This window comes from Rattus norvegicus, chromosome 11, assembly GCF_021556685.1.
Source record: "Rattus norvegicus strain SHRSP/BbbUtx chromosome 11, alternate assembly SHRSP_T2T, whole genome shotgun sequence".
NCBI lineage: Eukaryota > Metazoa > Chordata > Mammalia > Rodentia > Muridae > Rattus > Rattus norvegicus.
The window spans coordinates 79,554,602-79,569,895 of NC_141544.1; the positions used below are offsets into that span (position 1 = coordinate 79,554,602).

Below are 15,294 nucleotides of genomic sequence, written 5' to 3' on the forward strand. Positions count from 1 at the left end.
TTTCCACTGAGCCCTGTAATCCTGGGTGATGCCCCTCATCTACTCTCCTCCTTGATTGTCTGTAAAGTGTGGACATTAATAGCTACAATGGTAAGATTTAAAAGCAATGCACTGGCACATTTGTAATGTTGAATACTTATTGTTTAAATGTTAAGATCTAGAAGCATCTAGGAGATCAGCCTCTGGGCACACTAGTGAGGGACTGTCTAGATTAGGTTTGCCTCTGGACTTGCCTGTAAGGGAGTATCTAGATTAGGTTAATTGTGGTGAGGAGATGCACTTACTGTGAGCAAAACCATTCCACAGGCTGGGATCCTAGACTGAATACAGAGAGAGCAAGCTGGAGGTTCATCGATCTGTTTCATCCTTGTAGATATAATGTGACCAGCGGCCCCAAACTCCTGACACTGACTTCTCCACCATAATGGACCAGGCCTCAAACTCTGAGCCAAAATAACCCCTTTCCCTTAAGAGTGTTTTATCATAGCAAATGGGAAAAAAAAAAACCTAACACATACATGAAATCTTTTGAGTAAACTCTGACCCATGGCCAGCCCTTCATTCTACAGGTGGGATGCAGAATGACACCATGTTCTAGGTACTGTCCTAAAGACCTTCAAAATTTGTCTCATGGGTTCCACAAATTTTTTTTTTGGTGCCAGTGTTACCCCCATATGAATCCATAGTTAAGTTAACTACCTTGCCTAAAGTTACCATTGTTTCCTTTTTGGGGCATTCGTCCTCCCTCCCTCTCTCACAAGGAAGTACGTAACCACCAGGCTTATGGGCCCCAGCATGTCTAGGACTGCTAGATACCCTTCAAGGTCATGCTGCTCATTGGCAGCCAGGAAGACGTAGTCATTGGCAGTTTAGCCTGGTTGAGGGGAGGCTGCACAAGGCCTCTGGTTCCCAGGAGACAAAGCCAAGTAGGTCTGGAGATTTCTCTGAGCTAAGGACTTTGTGCTCAAGGACATGAGTAACTCAGCCCCTTAATCAGCTATCCCCCTGGACAAAGGTCATTGCAGAACAAATTCAAACTTCCTTGGAGTGAAGCTAGGGCCATCTAGGCCCGCATGAAGCTTATCTGGAGAGGTGTAGCCTAACCCCACTGAGTCCACATTACCTGCCACTTCCTTCTTGCCATGTATTTCTTCATCCGGTCCTTGGACAGCTTCTTGGCCTCCATGTTCTTGGTGTCTTTCATCAGCCATGGGTGCTGAAGGCACTGGGTGCAGTCCAGACGGTTTCTGATAGAGGCAGAGATCAGAGGATTTCTGAGCAGGAGAGGGTCTCAGGGATGATAAATGGGATTCCGTCTGTCCCTGGTTACATGGGGCACGGCTCAGGTCTGCCTGTTCCCAGCTCCCACACCATGCATGACCACAGGTACTGTGTGCTTGCCCTTTTCACCCCTTGATCTGATTGCACTAACTGAACCCAGCCTATCTCAGAATGTCCACGTCTTATACTGTGGCCCAGTATCAGGTTTTCTTGTCACAATCCAAAGAGGCATGTCCTACGTACAGGCAACTTCTAAGTTACAGCAGCCTGGGAACTGCGTTTCACCTTTCTGACAACTTTTAGAATCTAGAAACACTTCAGGGGCATCATTTTAACTGCAACAAGACTAAGTCCGAAGAACCACATGCTAATACAGAGGAAAGTGGCTAGAGAGAGGCATGGTTCAGTGTGGGGGAATCTTTAGATAAGGGATCATGATGTCTTAAGTTGACTGACGTCCTTTTAATGTCTGCATTTTGCAAGCATAACTTTATCACAGACATTAAAAAATGACAGCTAGTGGTCTTTGGTGGAAGATATGTTGGGTTTAAGGATTTAATGTTCTACTCTATTTGATGAAACTGATTCTTTGGGCGAGTTCATTTTATGAGCACAGAGAAGCCCTATACGGTCTGTTGTTAAATCATTTTAAGAGCACATGAGAAAACAAGGTACAAATAATGCCTCATCTGTCAAATGTACGAATGAAGTCTAGCTTCCAAAAGCCATCCTTGGGCCAGAGTTATCGGAAGGGAGCTATCTTATCTTGGGAGCAGAAACCTTCACCATGAAAGGGAACCCAGACTCCCGTGATACCCAGATTCTTTTTGGGTCATGCCTACTTCTGACACAGCTGTGGCCATTAAGAGGCAGGAACTGCACTGTGAGGAAGTGTGGATATCACCTGGGGAGGCTCAGGAGGATTCAGATGAACGGCATTTGGAGAAACAGATACAGTCACCTACGAAGGACTCCAAGAGCCTCCTCCCATAGCAACCGCTCTCCTATTCCTAGGGTGGGAGGGAGGTAGCAAGCTACAGCACAGGGAGCCACAGACGGACAAGTGGAAGCCAGGCTGCGAAGTCACCTGCCAGCTCTGAACTTTTTGCCTATCCCTGGAGGTGGCTGGCTCTTGCCTGCTCCTGCCACACCGCCTATGTCCGTACCTCCCTTGGCATGGCCCCAACTATCCCCTATTGCCAAATCCCACTCAGAGCTGGGGGTAGGGTTGGGGTACTGGAAACAGACTCTGCCTCTGGATGCTCATTCATAGAATGGCACCCTAGAGCTCCCTGCCAAGTAGCTCTCCTGAGGAGCACAGAGCCTCTCAAGCAGAGCCTCTTAACTGCTGGCTTGAGTTTAGCCGACTCCACACACCTGGAGAGATACACCCACAAGCCGTGTAACCTCTGCCCACCTAGCCTCACTCCAACTATGACAAAGGCTGTTTGTTACACAGTTTCTTCAAAGCTTGCCGTCAAAGGCAGGGGTATCCCAGCATCCATTGCTCACTACTGTGTTGTGTGTTAGAAGGAATGATTTCGACGTGAGTGAAGCACCGAGCCAGAATAATGTGGGGATATAACGAGGCCTCTCCAATGGGTGGTTGGCCATTTCTGTTGTCTGCGCTTGTAAGTTAGGCAGGCATTCCCCCACCTCAACCCCCTTGAGCCTTGAAGAGCGCCTGTGGAGGTCTATAGGACTTTGAGGGCCACAGCCAAACAGACTATAAAAGGCCAATCATCACAGAGAAGCTGTCCCTTCCCAGGGATCCTTGTTCAGGGGTCACCAATCCAGTGGGGGTTTCTATGCTTCTAAAGTGGGGCAGGTGCCTCAGACCAGGAAGTAGGGACCACTCCACACAACCATGGGCTGGGCTCGCACTGGACAATCCTTCCTCTCCAGGGAACATAGGACTGGTGTAGGACCAGCAAGAGGGAGCTTCACAGGTAAAGGAAAGCCCTGCCTCCCAGAACTAGGCAAAGACTGCTGGGATACTGCCCGCTCATTACTTCATATCTTTCTTTAGCAAGTTACTGATGAAGTCCTTCGCATCTTCCGAGATCTCATCGAACGCCTCGTCGTCGAAGTCCCAGGTAGCTGAAGTGACATTGGCTAAAGTTTCGTTATCATTGTCACCCATGAAGGGGGAAAGTCCGCTGACCCTGGGGAGGAGAGAAGTAGATCAAGAATGAGCCGGTTCTGGGCTGGGGGGACACGACTCCTCCAAGTGAGAGCTGAGGTCGAAGGTGGGGCTCAGACTGTACTCCAAGCATACACCAGATGGAGCTTGCACCTGCCTTTCCTCTCTCCAAGAGGAAATCCGCAGGGCTTCTATACCTCTCCTCAGTCACTCACTGCACCGAGGGGTATCCCCAACCCTTATATTAACCACCTGTGAGGCTGATTAAACTACAGACTATGCATAAAATCGACCTGAGAAACCCCTCCATCTCCCTCTTCTACCCCAACCTCAGGCTAGCCCTCACTCCTTATAAACCCCTCAGGGGGCCCCTTCCTCCTATGTAGTCTGGATACTCTTCTCCAGTCTCCTACTTTATACACTTCCAGCTCTCCGGGGTTGGGGGAGACACCATACAAAGGTGGCTCATCAAATGTTAGCTAAATAAACTCGAGGGCTTTTAATCAGCAAGGAGGTGTCGGCTGCCTCTGGCATTTATGTCACACTGGAACACAGGCTATGTGGCAGAGGACAGAGTGTAGCCTCTTTGCTAGCTGAGTGACCGACCTTGGCATTGTCCACACTCTCTAGACCACCTTTTCTTCCTGCTCTGAAAGAGTCTCTCAACTCTATGGTCCCTGTCCCCTCTTCATTAGCAGAAGGCACTGAGCTCACTTTACCACCTGCGGTGTGAAGGTCTGAAATAGATGAACTCATTTAATCTTCACATTGCCCTAGAACACAGGTAATCTTCACTTCATTATACGGCGACAGCAAGCGAGGCCCAGAATTTGTTAGGTAGCCTGCCCAAAGATTCCCGGACATTGAGATGTGAAACTTGGAGCCTGGGTCCACAGGCCGACCCTTGACTGCTGCTGCATGCTCAAATTTCTATGCAGATTAAGAAGCTGTGTGCATCACCCTTGCACACTGGGAAGTCCACAGTTAGGGTTTATCTGGCACCACGCATATCCTACGGTTCTAGATAACCTCTACTATCTCCCCATAACCTAAGCAAAATACAGTTTGAAAGGCAGCCATCCCAAACAGAACACACTGTGGTCTCACATGTGACCTCCATGCACCCTTTCTGCAAGCCAGCAAGCCAGCAAGCCACCTGGAGTCACACCCTGAGATAAACCTCAAGTCTAGCCTTGATGCTCTATTGCCACCTCCTTGAAATTGTTAATAATGCTTCAACAAACAGCCCGTTTGAAAAGTATATGCCTAGCTCTCTCCTGACCCTGTCTATATACATGAAATATATCTAAGGCCCCCTTATGTCCTTATTAACCCATCATCATAAACAACGAGGCACTGCCAGCTGCTGGAGTTGCTCAGCGTCCAAAAGACCTCAGCTTATGAAATCTACTCGGACCCGAACACTGTGCTTGAACGACACCCACTTGAAACACTGGGAGACAGCTGGCCACGCGAGAAGTCCTCTGCTGAATGAATGCAAGTACAAAGAGTAGGGAGCTGGCTTGTGGATTTTCTCACTCTAGTTAATACACTTGTGGGTTTGAGTAATGCTAAACTATTGCCAACAGCGTTTCTTAAGCAAGATGCTGACTTAAGTTCACGCACGAATGCAATCTAAATCCTTTTTTGGTCGCGTACCCAAGAGGGTTTGAGCAAGAGGTTACCAGTCCTTGTGTTTACACTGTTCTGTGCTACTCCATTTTGATCCCATGATGACTGGGGTGGGTTTCCTGGGGACCTCCCAGCTCCCTCCACCTCCGTGTGATGTGTGTGTCCTTAGCAGGCTCCGACAAGATGCAGCCTGTCTTTGCTTGTGAGCACCTACTTTTGCTTGCCTTTACACATTCTGTTAGAAGCACGGGAGGGGGGGCAGTCCTGCGTTGCTCCAAAAGACAGCGAGACAAGCAAAGAGCAGTGTGAGGAGGTGCTGCGGAATGCGGAGAGGCCCCTTCTGCACGCCTCCTTTCCTAATTAGGCCTTGGAATCCTGCAGAGATAGGTCTTAATCGCTGTCCACGATGCAGGCACAGGGAGCCCCAGCCTCTGGCCTGGCACAGCTCCTTCCTGGCAGCACAACCCTCTGAAACACTCTGTCCTGCCCAGGTCCCCACTCGCCCAAGTTCCCCTTGAATTCGAAACTTACAGTACTGGCACACACAGCATGAGAGGGAAAGTAGAACGTTTTAGCAGTGCTCGAGTTTCAGTGATATTTCTGTTATATTCTGTTATCTTTCTGGTTCAGTCTGTAGTGCAGTGCAGGCTGGCCTCAGACTCATGAGTCATTAAAGCGGGAGCTTTTGATTTACAGATGCTGGGATGGTGTATATGCTGTGCTTCGTTTGAAGCTTCTATTTCTTTCTATTTAGGGCTTTGTTGCTAGAATTTGCATAGAGGGTCATGTGTATTTTTACCTTTGGGGGGGGGAACCCAAACTATTAACCAGTTAGCAAATACACTAATGTCATAGGACACCCCCCACCCCCCAGTGTTATCTAGTTTTAAATCAAAGGACTTACCCAGTTTTCATAAAATTGCTATCTGCCTGGGCAAGTTCTTGGCTACTTGGTTTCTCTCTCAAGGATGTGGATTCTTGACAGCCATTCTGAAACCTGAGTCATCAAGCTTTCGCTTCAGGGTGTTCTAACAGCGCTGGGCATCCGACTGGGGCAAACATAGGCTAAAGCAGGCTTCGTTCAGTCCACCGGATCCCCCAGCCCTGGCTGCCTAATGCCCATTTGTTCTACGTATATGAGGGCCTGCATATATGGCTGCGTAACACATGGGCGCCTGCTGCCTGAGGGTGTTAGGAGAGGGTGTCAGAAATCGGAGTTATAGAGGGTTGTGAGCCATCAAGGTCCTGGGAACCAAGTCCTCTTCAAGGTCAGCAAGCGTTCTTAACTGCTGAGCCAACTCTCTGGCACCTAATGGTTTAACTTTTTTTGTTTTTGTTTTTCAAGATGTGGCCTATCTGGGTAGCCCTGGCTATCCTGGAACTTGCTCTGTAGACCATGCTGGCGTCAAACCCAGAGATCAGCCTGCCTCCTATGTTGTGGGATTAAGGTCACTATGTCTGGCATCAATTCATTCCTAGTCTCCCCACAGCAGACAGTGCTAGCAACCCTGCGGCTGCAGCCTGCTCTTTCCTCAGGGTGAGCTGTCAGGAGAGTAGAGAGCACAGAAATGTCCCTGGGACTGCGCTTGCTCCATCACTGTCTTTAAAGCCACAGACATAATCTGGCGACAGTGGCAGTTACGGGGCCATGCCTGCTGGTAGAACTACTGAGTGCTTCAGAAGAGTTTAGGCTTTATCCCATCTCACCCTTAAGATTCTCCAGTGGACAATTCGAAAGAACGGACTCACGGGAAGAACTGAGGGCTAAGCCAGCGTTTAATTATGTTTCCCAGAGCTGGAGTCTCTGGGAAGCAAAGCCTGAAGAAAGTGGCTGGGCTGGGCAAGGGACCAGAGAGGCAGGGAATCAGATGAAAGCCTGGGTCAGCAGAGCTGAGGGCAACCCAGTCCCAGCAGTGCAGACAAGAGGCCACAGCCACACATGACTCCTCCCTCAGCATTTCCCTCATTTGCATACAGTGTTAGGGGAGGCCCCTGGCTCTTTGGAGGTGGCAAGGACTTCACAAGGAGCTGAAGTGGGAGGGGCGAGTGGCTGATGCAGTTGGGAGGATGGGAAACACAGGTAGGAAAGGCAGGAATGGAGGAGCAGGGCTGAGACAGGGCTCAGACAAGAGTGGCTCTCCTCAAGGTGTATGGGAACACCTAGCTGGAGGGAGGGAGGTCTCAGGAAGGCTGGGTTATGATCTACGTCTGGGAATGTGGCCTGGAGCTCCTCCACATTCTCTACCTGCTGAGCAAAGCTAACTTCAGAAGGAGACCCAAGGAATCATTCCCTTCAGGAGAATAACCTCAGAGCTGCCATTGCTTCTACGCAAAGATAGGATCTGCACCAATTCCAGAGCTGGATTCTCCAAGGATTCCAGCTCTCACAGTGAGGTCGGATCCCCCTGCATTGCCAGCCATGACGGTGCACCAACAGGTGTGGAACACATTACTATCTGGCCAATGGCATCCAGCAGCACTCACCGGTTCTTGAGCAACGATCAGGAGAGCTTTCTATTCAAAGGTGGGAGGGGTCAGCACAGGAACCGTTCAGTAGATGACCCAGCTCTGAAGAGAGGGATGAGGAAGGACATAGGATGCCACAGGACACCCGAGGGCCTCTTCCCACTGCTTCAGCAGCTGCTCCCGTTCTGCACGTCGGGGCTTAAAGGGAGCCGTTTTGTTGGCTTCGACTTTTGTTCTTAGCATCCTGCGTTCTGCCGAGAGAACCCAGCTCCAAAGAGGACTCCCAGACTTGAATCAGCCCTTCAGGTACTCCAGAGAGCTCTTACAGCAAAGGGGGCAGCCGTCAGGACACTGAGCTGGGTGAAGCCAACTCACCGCCTCCCTCCCATCCCTGTCTTTACTCCTGACACCAGGGTGGTGCCTCTACATCAAGGTTATCTTCCTTATTTAAAAAGAAGTCCTTATCTCTTAGTCTTCACTTTAAAAGCAATCTAGTAAGCAATGGGGGGGGGGTAAGATAGTATCTACAATAATTGTTATTTTAATGTGTAGCCCAGGCTGGCCTTGAACTCGTGATCCTCCTGCCTCTGCCTCCCTCAGCAAATCCTACCGGCGTGTGCCAACACAACCGGCAATAATTGTTATTTTAAAATACAGTGCTCTTCCGACTCAACAAGACAACTTCCAGTGTCACATACACAGCACTCTCTCTAAAAGACACGTGTGCCAGAAGGCTGTGACATTACAAACTGAGCGGTGCCTAAGGTCCTAGCGCACACTGGATTATGTGGATTATGTCCACACAATGCCGTGCTGCAGAGCCTGGGTAACAAGCCATCCACAGCTGCGTGTAACGGTATGAATTAGATTCCCAGCGTTGACTAAAGGAAGCCAGTCACTTCCCTCTGGGTCCTTTCATGAAGTCCGGGAACAGAGAGAACTGACCCGTAACTTCAGAAGAAAGAATGGTGTTGGTTCCTGGGACAGTAAGCATGAGAGGACCCAAGGGCTGCCGGATCCTGGTTGTATTTGTTGTTTCTTCAACCCACCGTGGGACACAGGGATGTGCTCATCGTCAGAGTTGACCAAGCAGTCCTGTCACCACTGCAGTTTGTCCTGGTCTGTCTGGGACCATCCCCATTTTTGTGCTCAAAGTCCTGTACCCCAGGAAACTATTAGTTCCGAGCAAAATGGAACACTTGGTCACCTGCCCAGACCATGGAAAGTGGCCAACCACGCAGCTTCCATGACGCCATGCATTTTGATGTCCAATACAATCAAACCCCTGCCACGACCCACTCTGCGTCTGTGCTGAGATCAGACCTGCCTTTGTGAAATCCACGGATCAGATGATCCCCATGCCACAGTAGCCTCCCACAGCAGGCAGTGCCGCGAGTTCTGGGACCAAATTAAGCTGAAGTGGTACCAGCAGGGTCTGGCCAGAGCGAGCTGACCAAACAAGGCTTCTGAGGAGTTCAGTGTTTCACTAGGGCCCAGAGACCAAAATGAGCTCTGGTTGGCTCAGAAGCTACAGAAAAGACAGGCCGAGCTCATGGCTCTCTGTTCTCCCCTTAGGCAGGAACATGAAGAAAGCATTCGTGCAGTGTCCTCAGTCACTAGTAGCTCCTCCTAGAGAGCACAGGAAAAGGCAGAAATGCATGGGTTCTTCTCTGGCCAGGGGGACGGTGACTCCAGACAGGGAGGGGCGTGACTTGTGGCACAGATGCTATGATACAAATCTAACTGAAGGAGGCTGTCCTCACAGGCCACGGTGGCGTTGACCCTCTGAGGATATGGAAAGCCCCACCACACCAAAGCTTTTCTAACAGCGCTCCGTAAATCACCTGGGCATTATGAGTCACCTTTCACCCTGGCTGAAGATCCCAAATGTCTTAGATTGTACTCTTTGAGAGGCTCCTTGAGTTAACTTAAATAATCAATATGTAAGTGTGTTTGTGTATACATGTACCTGCATGAACTTGGGTGCATCACATGTGTGCAGGCACCCATCAGAGCCAGAAGGAGGCTTTGGATCCCCTGGAACTGGAGTGGTGGGCAGTTGTGAGCTGCCTGATGTGGGTGCTGGGAACTGAACCTGGGTCCTTTGCAAAGAAAGTAAATGTTCCTAACCGCTGAGTGATCCAGCCTCCTTAAATTTTCTATGAACAATACTTAATTTCCCCCTTGCCTTAATACAAATATACATACGTATATATTTTATTTTTTTTTTGGTTCTTTTTTTCGGAGCTGGGGACCGAACCCAGGGCCTTGTGCTTCCTAGGTAAGCGCTCTACCACTGAGCTAAATCCCCAGCCCCACGTATATATTTTAAAACAGGGTCTCGTGTAGCCCAGGCTGGCTCTGTATCTGAGGGTAACCTTGAGCTCCTTATTCTCCTATCTCCATCTCTCGTGTGCTGGGAATGAAATATGTTCTCCTATATCTGGGTGTTTTTATGCAGTAATGAAGACTGAACCCAGTACCCCATGCATTCTGGGCAAGCGCTCTCCTGACTGAGCTTCACCTTGACTGAACTATAATCCCAATAACAATGTTTTTAGCAATTGCATGTATGCCACAGCTTTAGGGAGATTACCCCACACCAGCATGTTGGAGCACAGGTCCGAGCGAGGGCTGCTTCTAAGGCTGATGACATTGGGCTCAGCACAACCCAACAAAAGGAAGATGGAGATCAGTTACTCCAAATGTAACCTTGGGCAAACACCATGGCTCCCAGGTCCTGTTATAAGTGTGGTGTCTCAGGCCACCCAGCCCCGAGGCAATGCTTGCAATCTGAGGCATTGCCACAGAGATCAGGTATATTATGGGTTGCCAAGCACTGGCATACACTGTTGACTTCTCCTCTTTCCCTCCAGCATTGCTAACTCTAATGACTGGATTGATTTCTGGTGTCTGTTGTTCCCACACATGCCTTTCCATGAAAAGTGTCTACTAATCAGTACACTCACTGGCGTGAGATATGTGGCGGACTGTGGTGTCCATCCTGTGAGGATGGGGTTCTGTCCTCAGCAGACAGTGAAGAGGCACAGAATCCCCTCTGGGTTCCTCTCATCATATGAACCTGACCAAAGTCCCCAGGTGGCCAGCACCGGGGATGACAGTATGGCACCCAGTGGGTGTGTTGCACTAGATGTGGCTACAGAAGGGTGATGCAGGATACTCACTCGCTGGGAGCCCAGGAGCAGGGTGGGCTGGCAGAGATGGGAATGGGAACCTATGACCCTTCTGCTTGGAGGGTGTGGTCTCCCATGACTCACTCTGGCCCCTCCCCCACTGTCTCCCCAGCCCACCAGGAGCCTTGGAACTCACAGAATATAGCAGATGACCCCGATGCTCCACATGTCTGTGGCGTAGCCGATGGGCTCATAGTTGATCACCTCAGGAGCCACAAACTCTGGGGTCCCAAAGAGGACCTTCAGAGACCCAGCGTTCTCTGAAACCAGAAGAGAGAGGGGTCAGTTGATGGCATATCACGGAGCTGGGCAGGGCCTTCTCAGCTCTGTGACAGACACACCAAGAAAGCCAACAAGCCATAGACTCACCTTGACTATACCCATATACTCAAATGCCCAGAGTTGGGGGAGAAGAGGACATTAAAGTGCCTGTCCCTGACTGGTTCTTTCATAGGTCCATGCCTCTACAAGCTCTTGCCCCCCAAGGCAGCGACTGTGACTTGTGCTCAGCGATCTCAAGTAGACAGCTGTGCTAGCATTCACTAGGTCCGATGTTCTTGGTTGCCAACGTCACAGGGATTTCTCTTTCTATTGGATAATTCTTTTGTCGTTAGAAGGATTCTCATAGCTTAACATTCTCATCAATGCTAGGAGATAGGGACGATGCCATGCTACGCAGGACAAAAGGGAGGTGCCGGGAAGTGAAGTCACTCCCCCATTCAGCTCATTAGAGGCGGCTGGAACTTGGACTCAGATGGTCTGATTGCTGGACCATGTCCATTGCCTCTCCCATTTATTCTAAACCTCTTTTGCTCTTCTCCAGCTGCTTAGACAGTCGTCACAGGAGCCTAACCTCCAAAGTGGTAGACCTTGGCCATAAAGGAGCAGAGATGCCCATCAGTGGTGCAGTCCAGATAGGCGATGCCAGCAGTGGTTAGGCTTTGGCTTGGGAGCCACATCTGGTGTGGCTCAACACATCTGGACCCATGTCAATATTCTAAACAAAGGCCTTAATGGCCCAAAGCCCCTCTCTAGCCCACACCCAATCCCCCTGCTGTATTATGACTGCTTCCCTGTTCTTCGGTCCTCAGATACTGCTGCTCCTACAGTGTCCCACTATCAAGGCACAGGAACACAGTGTTCCTCGGGCTCTGTCGCTGCCAGCTCCTGAGGCCAGTGCTTCCCTATCTGTTCCACTTATGGGTGGTTACGGGCCAAAGGAAAATTCTACGTACTGGCCACTGTCCATCCCCCTCCTGGTGGCAGAAGAGAGTAGAATAGGTTAGGTTCTCCGCATCAGGGAAGGTCATGGCCATGCCGTGCTGACCGTCAAGTAAGTCCAGGCCTAGGAGCACCTCACTGAGAGCTCTGTGTCCTCCGGATGACCAGCATAGCCTCACCCGGGTCTGGAGGTCCTGAGAGGTTTACCAGGTACTATCTCGTCCAACTATTTCTTGCTTCTCACAGGATGATGGAATATAGACTGGCTCACCTGAGTCCCATGGCTGTGTATTAACAGAACAGTGTTTAGGAGGAAGGGAAGGACATTGCTCAATAATAGAGCCAGAGAGCCACAGGGGCAGACTGGACACGAGATAGGGGCACATGAGGCACAGTTGCTGACCGTAAAGACTTCAGTACCTAGAAAGAGGTTCTGATCACTCCTCACACCTTCTTCCTGCTTAAGATGTCAGAAGATGTCAGAAGTAGCAAGGTGCTGATAGCAGAGGGTTCTAGAGCTTCCTGAGCACACTGAGCTGGGCCCAGGGTCCCTGTGTCCAGCCTCAGTACATCAGTACTGGCCCATGGTGGAACCTGCTGGACCAAGCTTTGGAGACTCTTGTATCTCCTAGCCTACAAATTCTCCATCTTCCTCTGAGTAAGGATGAATGAGGCTGGTTACACATTTTCTTTGAATGAGAAAGTACTCTTTAAAATGTGATGTAATGCCGATGTGAGGCGCCGTCACCACCAAAACAAGTTGCTGTCACTAATGATGATGTCATTGTTGTTGTCATCATCACCATCACCTTCACCACCATCACCATCAGCACTATTACCATCATCAAATATGTAGTTAAGGCCAAAGTGCTTACTGTGCATGTTGCTGTTATGCATTAGCAGCCTGGCAACCCTGTGGAGCAGGAGCAGTTAAGTCTACCTTACAGAAAAGGAACCTGAGGTTTAGAGTGATACAGCAGCGAGTGGTAGGGACTGGATTTGAACCTGAGAAGTCTTACTGGTCTTGGACTTTGGCTCCGACACTGTACATTTCCAATATGCAGTGTGTAGAACACACACAGCCATTGCCACTACATAGTAGCAACAATGGGGCAGGCAGACGGGCCTTACCGAGTCTTCGTGCCAGGCCGAAGTCAATGAGCTTGATCCTGGTGCCTGTCTTGTTGACACACATAATGTTCTCAGGCTTGAGGTCCAGATGCACGATGCCCTGCTTGTGGATGTACTCCACCCCTTCCGAAATCTGCCTCATGTACTTGATGCACTCCCGCTCTGTTAGCTCGAAGTCCTCATCAATGATGCGCTCAAACAGCTCACCCCCTGACACACTGTGGGGACAGGAGGAGGAGGCAGGAAATGCACTGCAGTCACACCACAGGATTCTAGGGGCCAGGATGTGTGTGTGTGAGTGTGGGGTGTGTGTGTGTGTATGCACATGCGTGCAGTCACACCATAGGATTCTAGGGGCCAGGATGTGTGTGTGTGTGTGTGTGTGTGTGTGTGTGAATGTATGCATGTGTGTGCAGTCACACTATAGGATTCTAGGGGGCAGGTTGGCATGGTATCCTTCCAAGGCTGGTGTGTGTGTGTGTGTGTGTGTGTGTGTGTGTATGCATGTATGCACATGTATGCAGTCATGCCATAGGATTCTAGGGGCCAGGATGGCAGGGTGTGCCTGTGTGTTTGTGTTTGTGTGTGTGTGTGTGAATGTATACATGTGTGTGCAGTCACACTATAGGATTCTAGGGGGATCCTGCCAAGGTAGGCCAGTGTGTGTGTGTGTGTGTGTGTGTGTGTGTGTGTGTGTGTGTGTGTGCACGCGCGCACATGCACACGCGCATGAGTGAGCACAAGCCAAGTTTCCACAGCTTTCCAAGCATCATTCATTCTTCTACACATAAACCTACTAGGCTACTGGAGAGCTCAGGGAAGCACCTAAAATCTGTCAAGCCCTCAGGCCAGGCATGAATGAATATGAATGAGATTAGAAAGGTGGTCCCTAGTAGTCTTTTTATCTCACAGACCTGTAGGATGATGTCATTATGCAGCAAGGCATGTCCAGGATAAGGTGTAGCCTATCATTGGATGAGAAAGAAGGGTAGGTGGGGGAAAGTCTAGGAAGGAAGGAGAAGGAAGAGGAGCAAGAAAAATCAAGATGGAGACAACAGAGCAGGACGACCCAGATCCAGGTGGGCTGGGCTGATTTTGTCTTGTCTAGGTGGGCGGTTTAAATCTTTATTAATTGGCAGTGAATTTGTTATGTGAATGTATTGTGGATTGGGAATTTAACATGTAAATCTAATTGCTAAATTAAAAGTTTCTGAAACTTTGATTTACTGGGCTAAAGAGGACAGTGTGTGAAAGAAATAGCTGAGAGGCAATTGGAGCATGCAGATCTGGTTCTGCTGCCCGCGCAGAATGAAAACGAGCAAGGACCCGCAGAATGAGGTGTGTGTGTGTGTGTGTGTGTGTGTGTGTGTGTGTGTGTGTGTGTGCGCGCCAGTTATGGTAACTACCACCTAAGGGACCATGATGAGAGGGTGGCTAAAAGGGAGACAGCCAGGAAAGGGTGGCTTGTGAACCTCGTGGTAGAGTAGCAGCCAGAGTGAGTGGATCCGGCTGGTAGGAACTGATAGAAAACATTCCTCTTTTAATCTTTACCACAACAAAGGCCCTAGCTGGGCCTTTTAGGTACAGGGAACTGATATTTCAAATAGTCACTTTCTTTTTTCTTTTTTTTTTTTTTCCGGAGCTGAAGACAGAACCCAGGGCCTTGTGCTTGCTAGGCAAGCGCTCTACCACTGAGTTAAATCCCCAACCCCCAAATAGTCACTTTCTTAAAGAGTATAAGAATATACTTGCATAGTTGGGAACAGCAAACTATCTTTGAGAATCAGAATCCTCAGTAAAATGTCTGGTGTTGGTTGAATATAGTCTCTTACATAGTAGTTATAATAAGTCTGCTGACCGTGAGAGTTTGCTCTCTCCAGCCATAGCTAACTTGTCTTGCTAGAATGCCTTCCTTGCCTTTCTACCTGGTAGATGTTGTATCCTGGATGTGTGCAATCTACCCCATGTCTAGAACCTACAACTGGGCATCTACTGCTAACCTTAGTTAGCCAGCGTATTGCCCTATGTATATGCATAGCCATGATGTCTGATTTTGCTGTCTTATGATTCCCCGACCCCAGGCCTCCAGACCTACTTCTCCTGCTTACTCCTCAGAGGATTTAGAGCCATATGAATGCTGGCTGACCTTTGTGGCATCCAGGTGTCGGTAACCTTGTTTTCTACAGTGGCCGACAGTCCTTCGAGTACTGTCTGAACAAGCTCTCC

General features: G+C 49.5%; 1 protein-coding gene across 4 annotated transcripts in view; it reads right to left on the bottom strand.

The window, feature by feature from the left end:
- Mylk (myosin light chain kinase) overlaps positions 1-15,294 on the bottom strand; it is a 252,871-nt gene that overhangs the window by 12,052 nt on the left and 225,525 nt on the right. For all 4 annotated transcript variants that reach the window (NM_001105874.2, XM_087575816.1, XM_087575815.1 and 1 more), the window contains 4 exon segments: positions 1,124-1,247; positions 3,294-3,446; positions 10,853-10,976; positions 13,069-13,286. In NM_001105874.2, coding sequence (NP_001099344.2) covers positions 1,124-1,247; positions 3,294-3,446; positions 10,853-10,976; positions 13,069-13,286 — 619 coding nt within the window.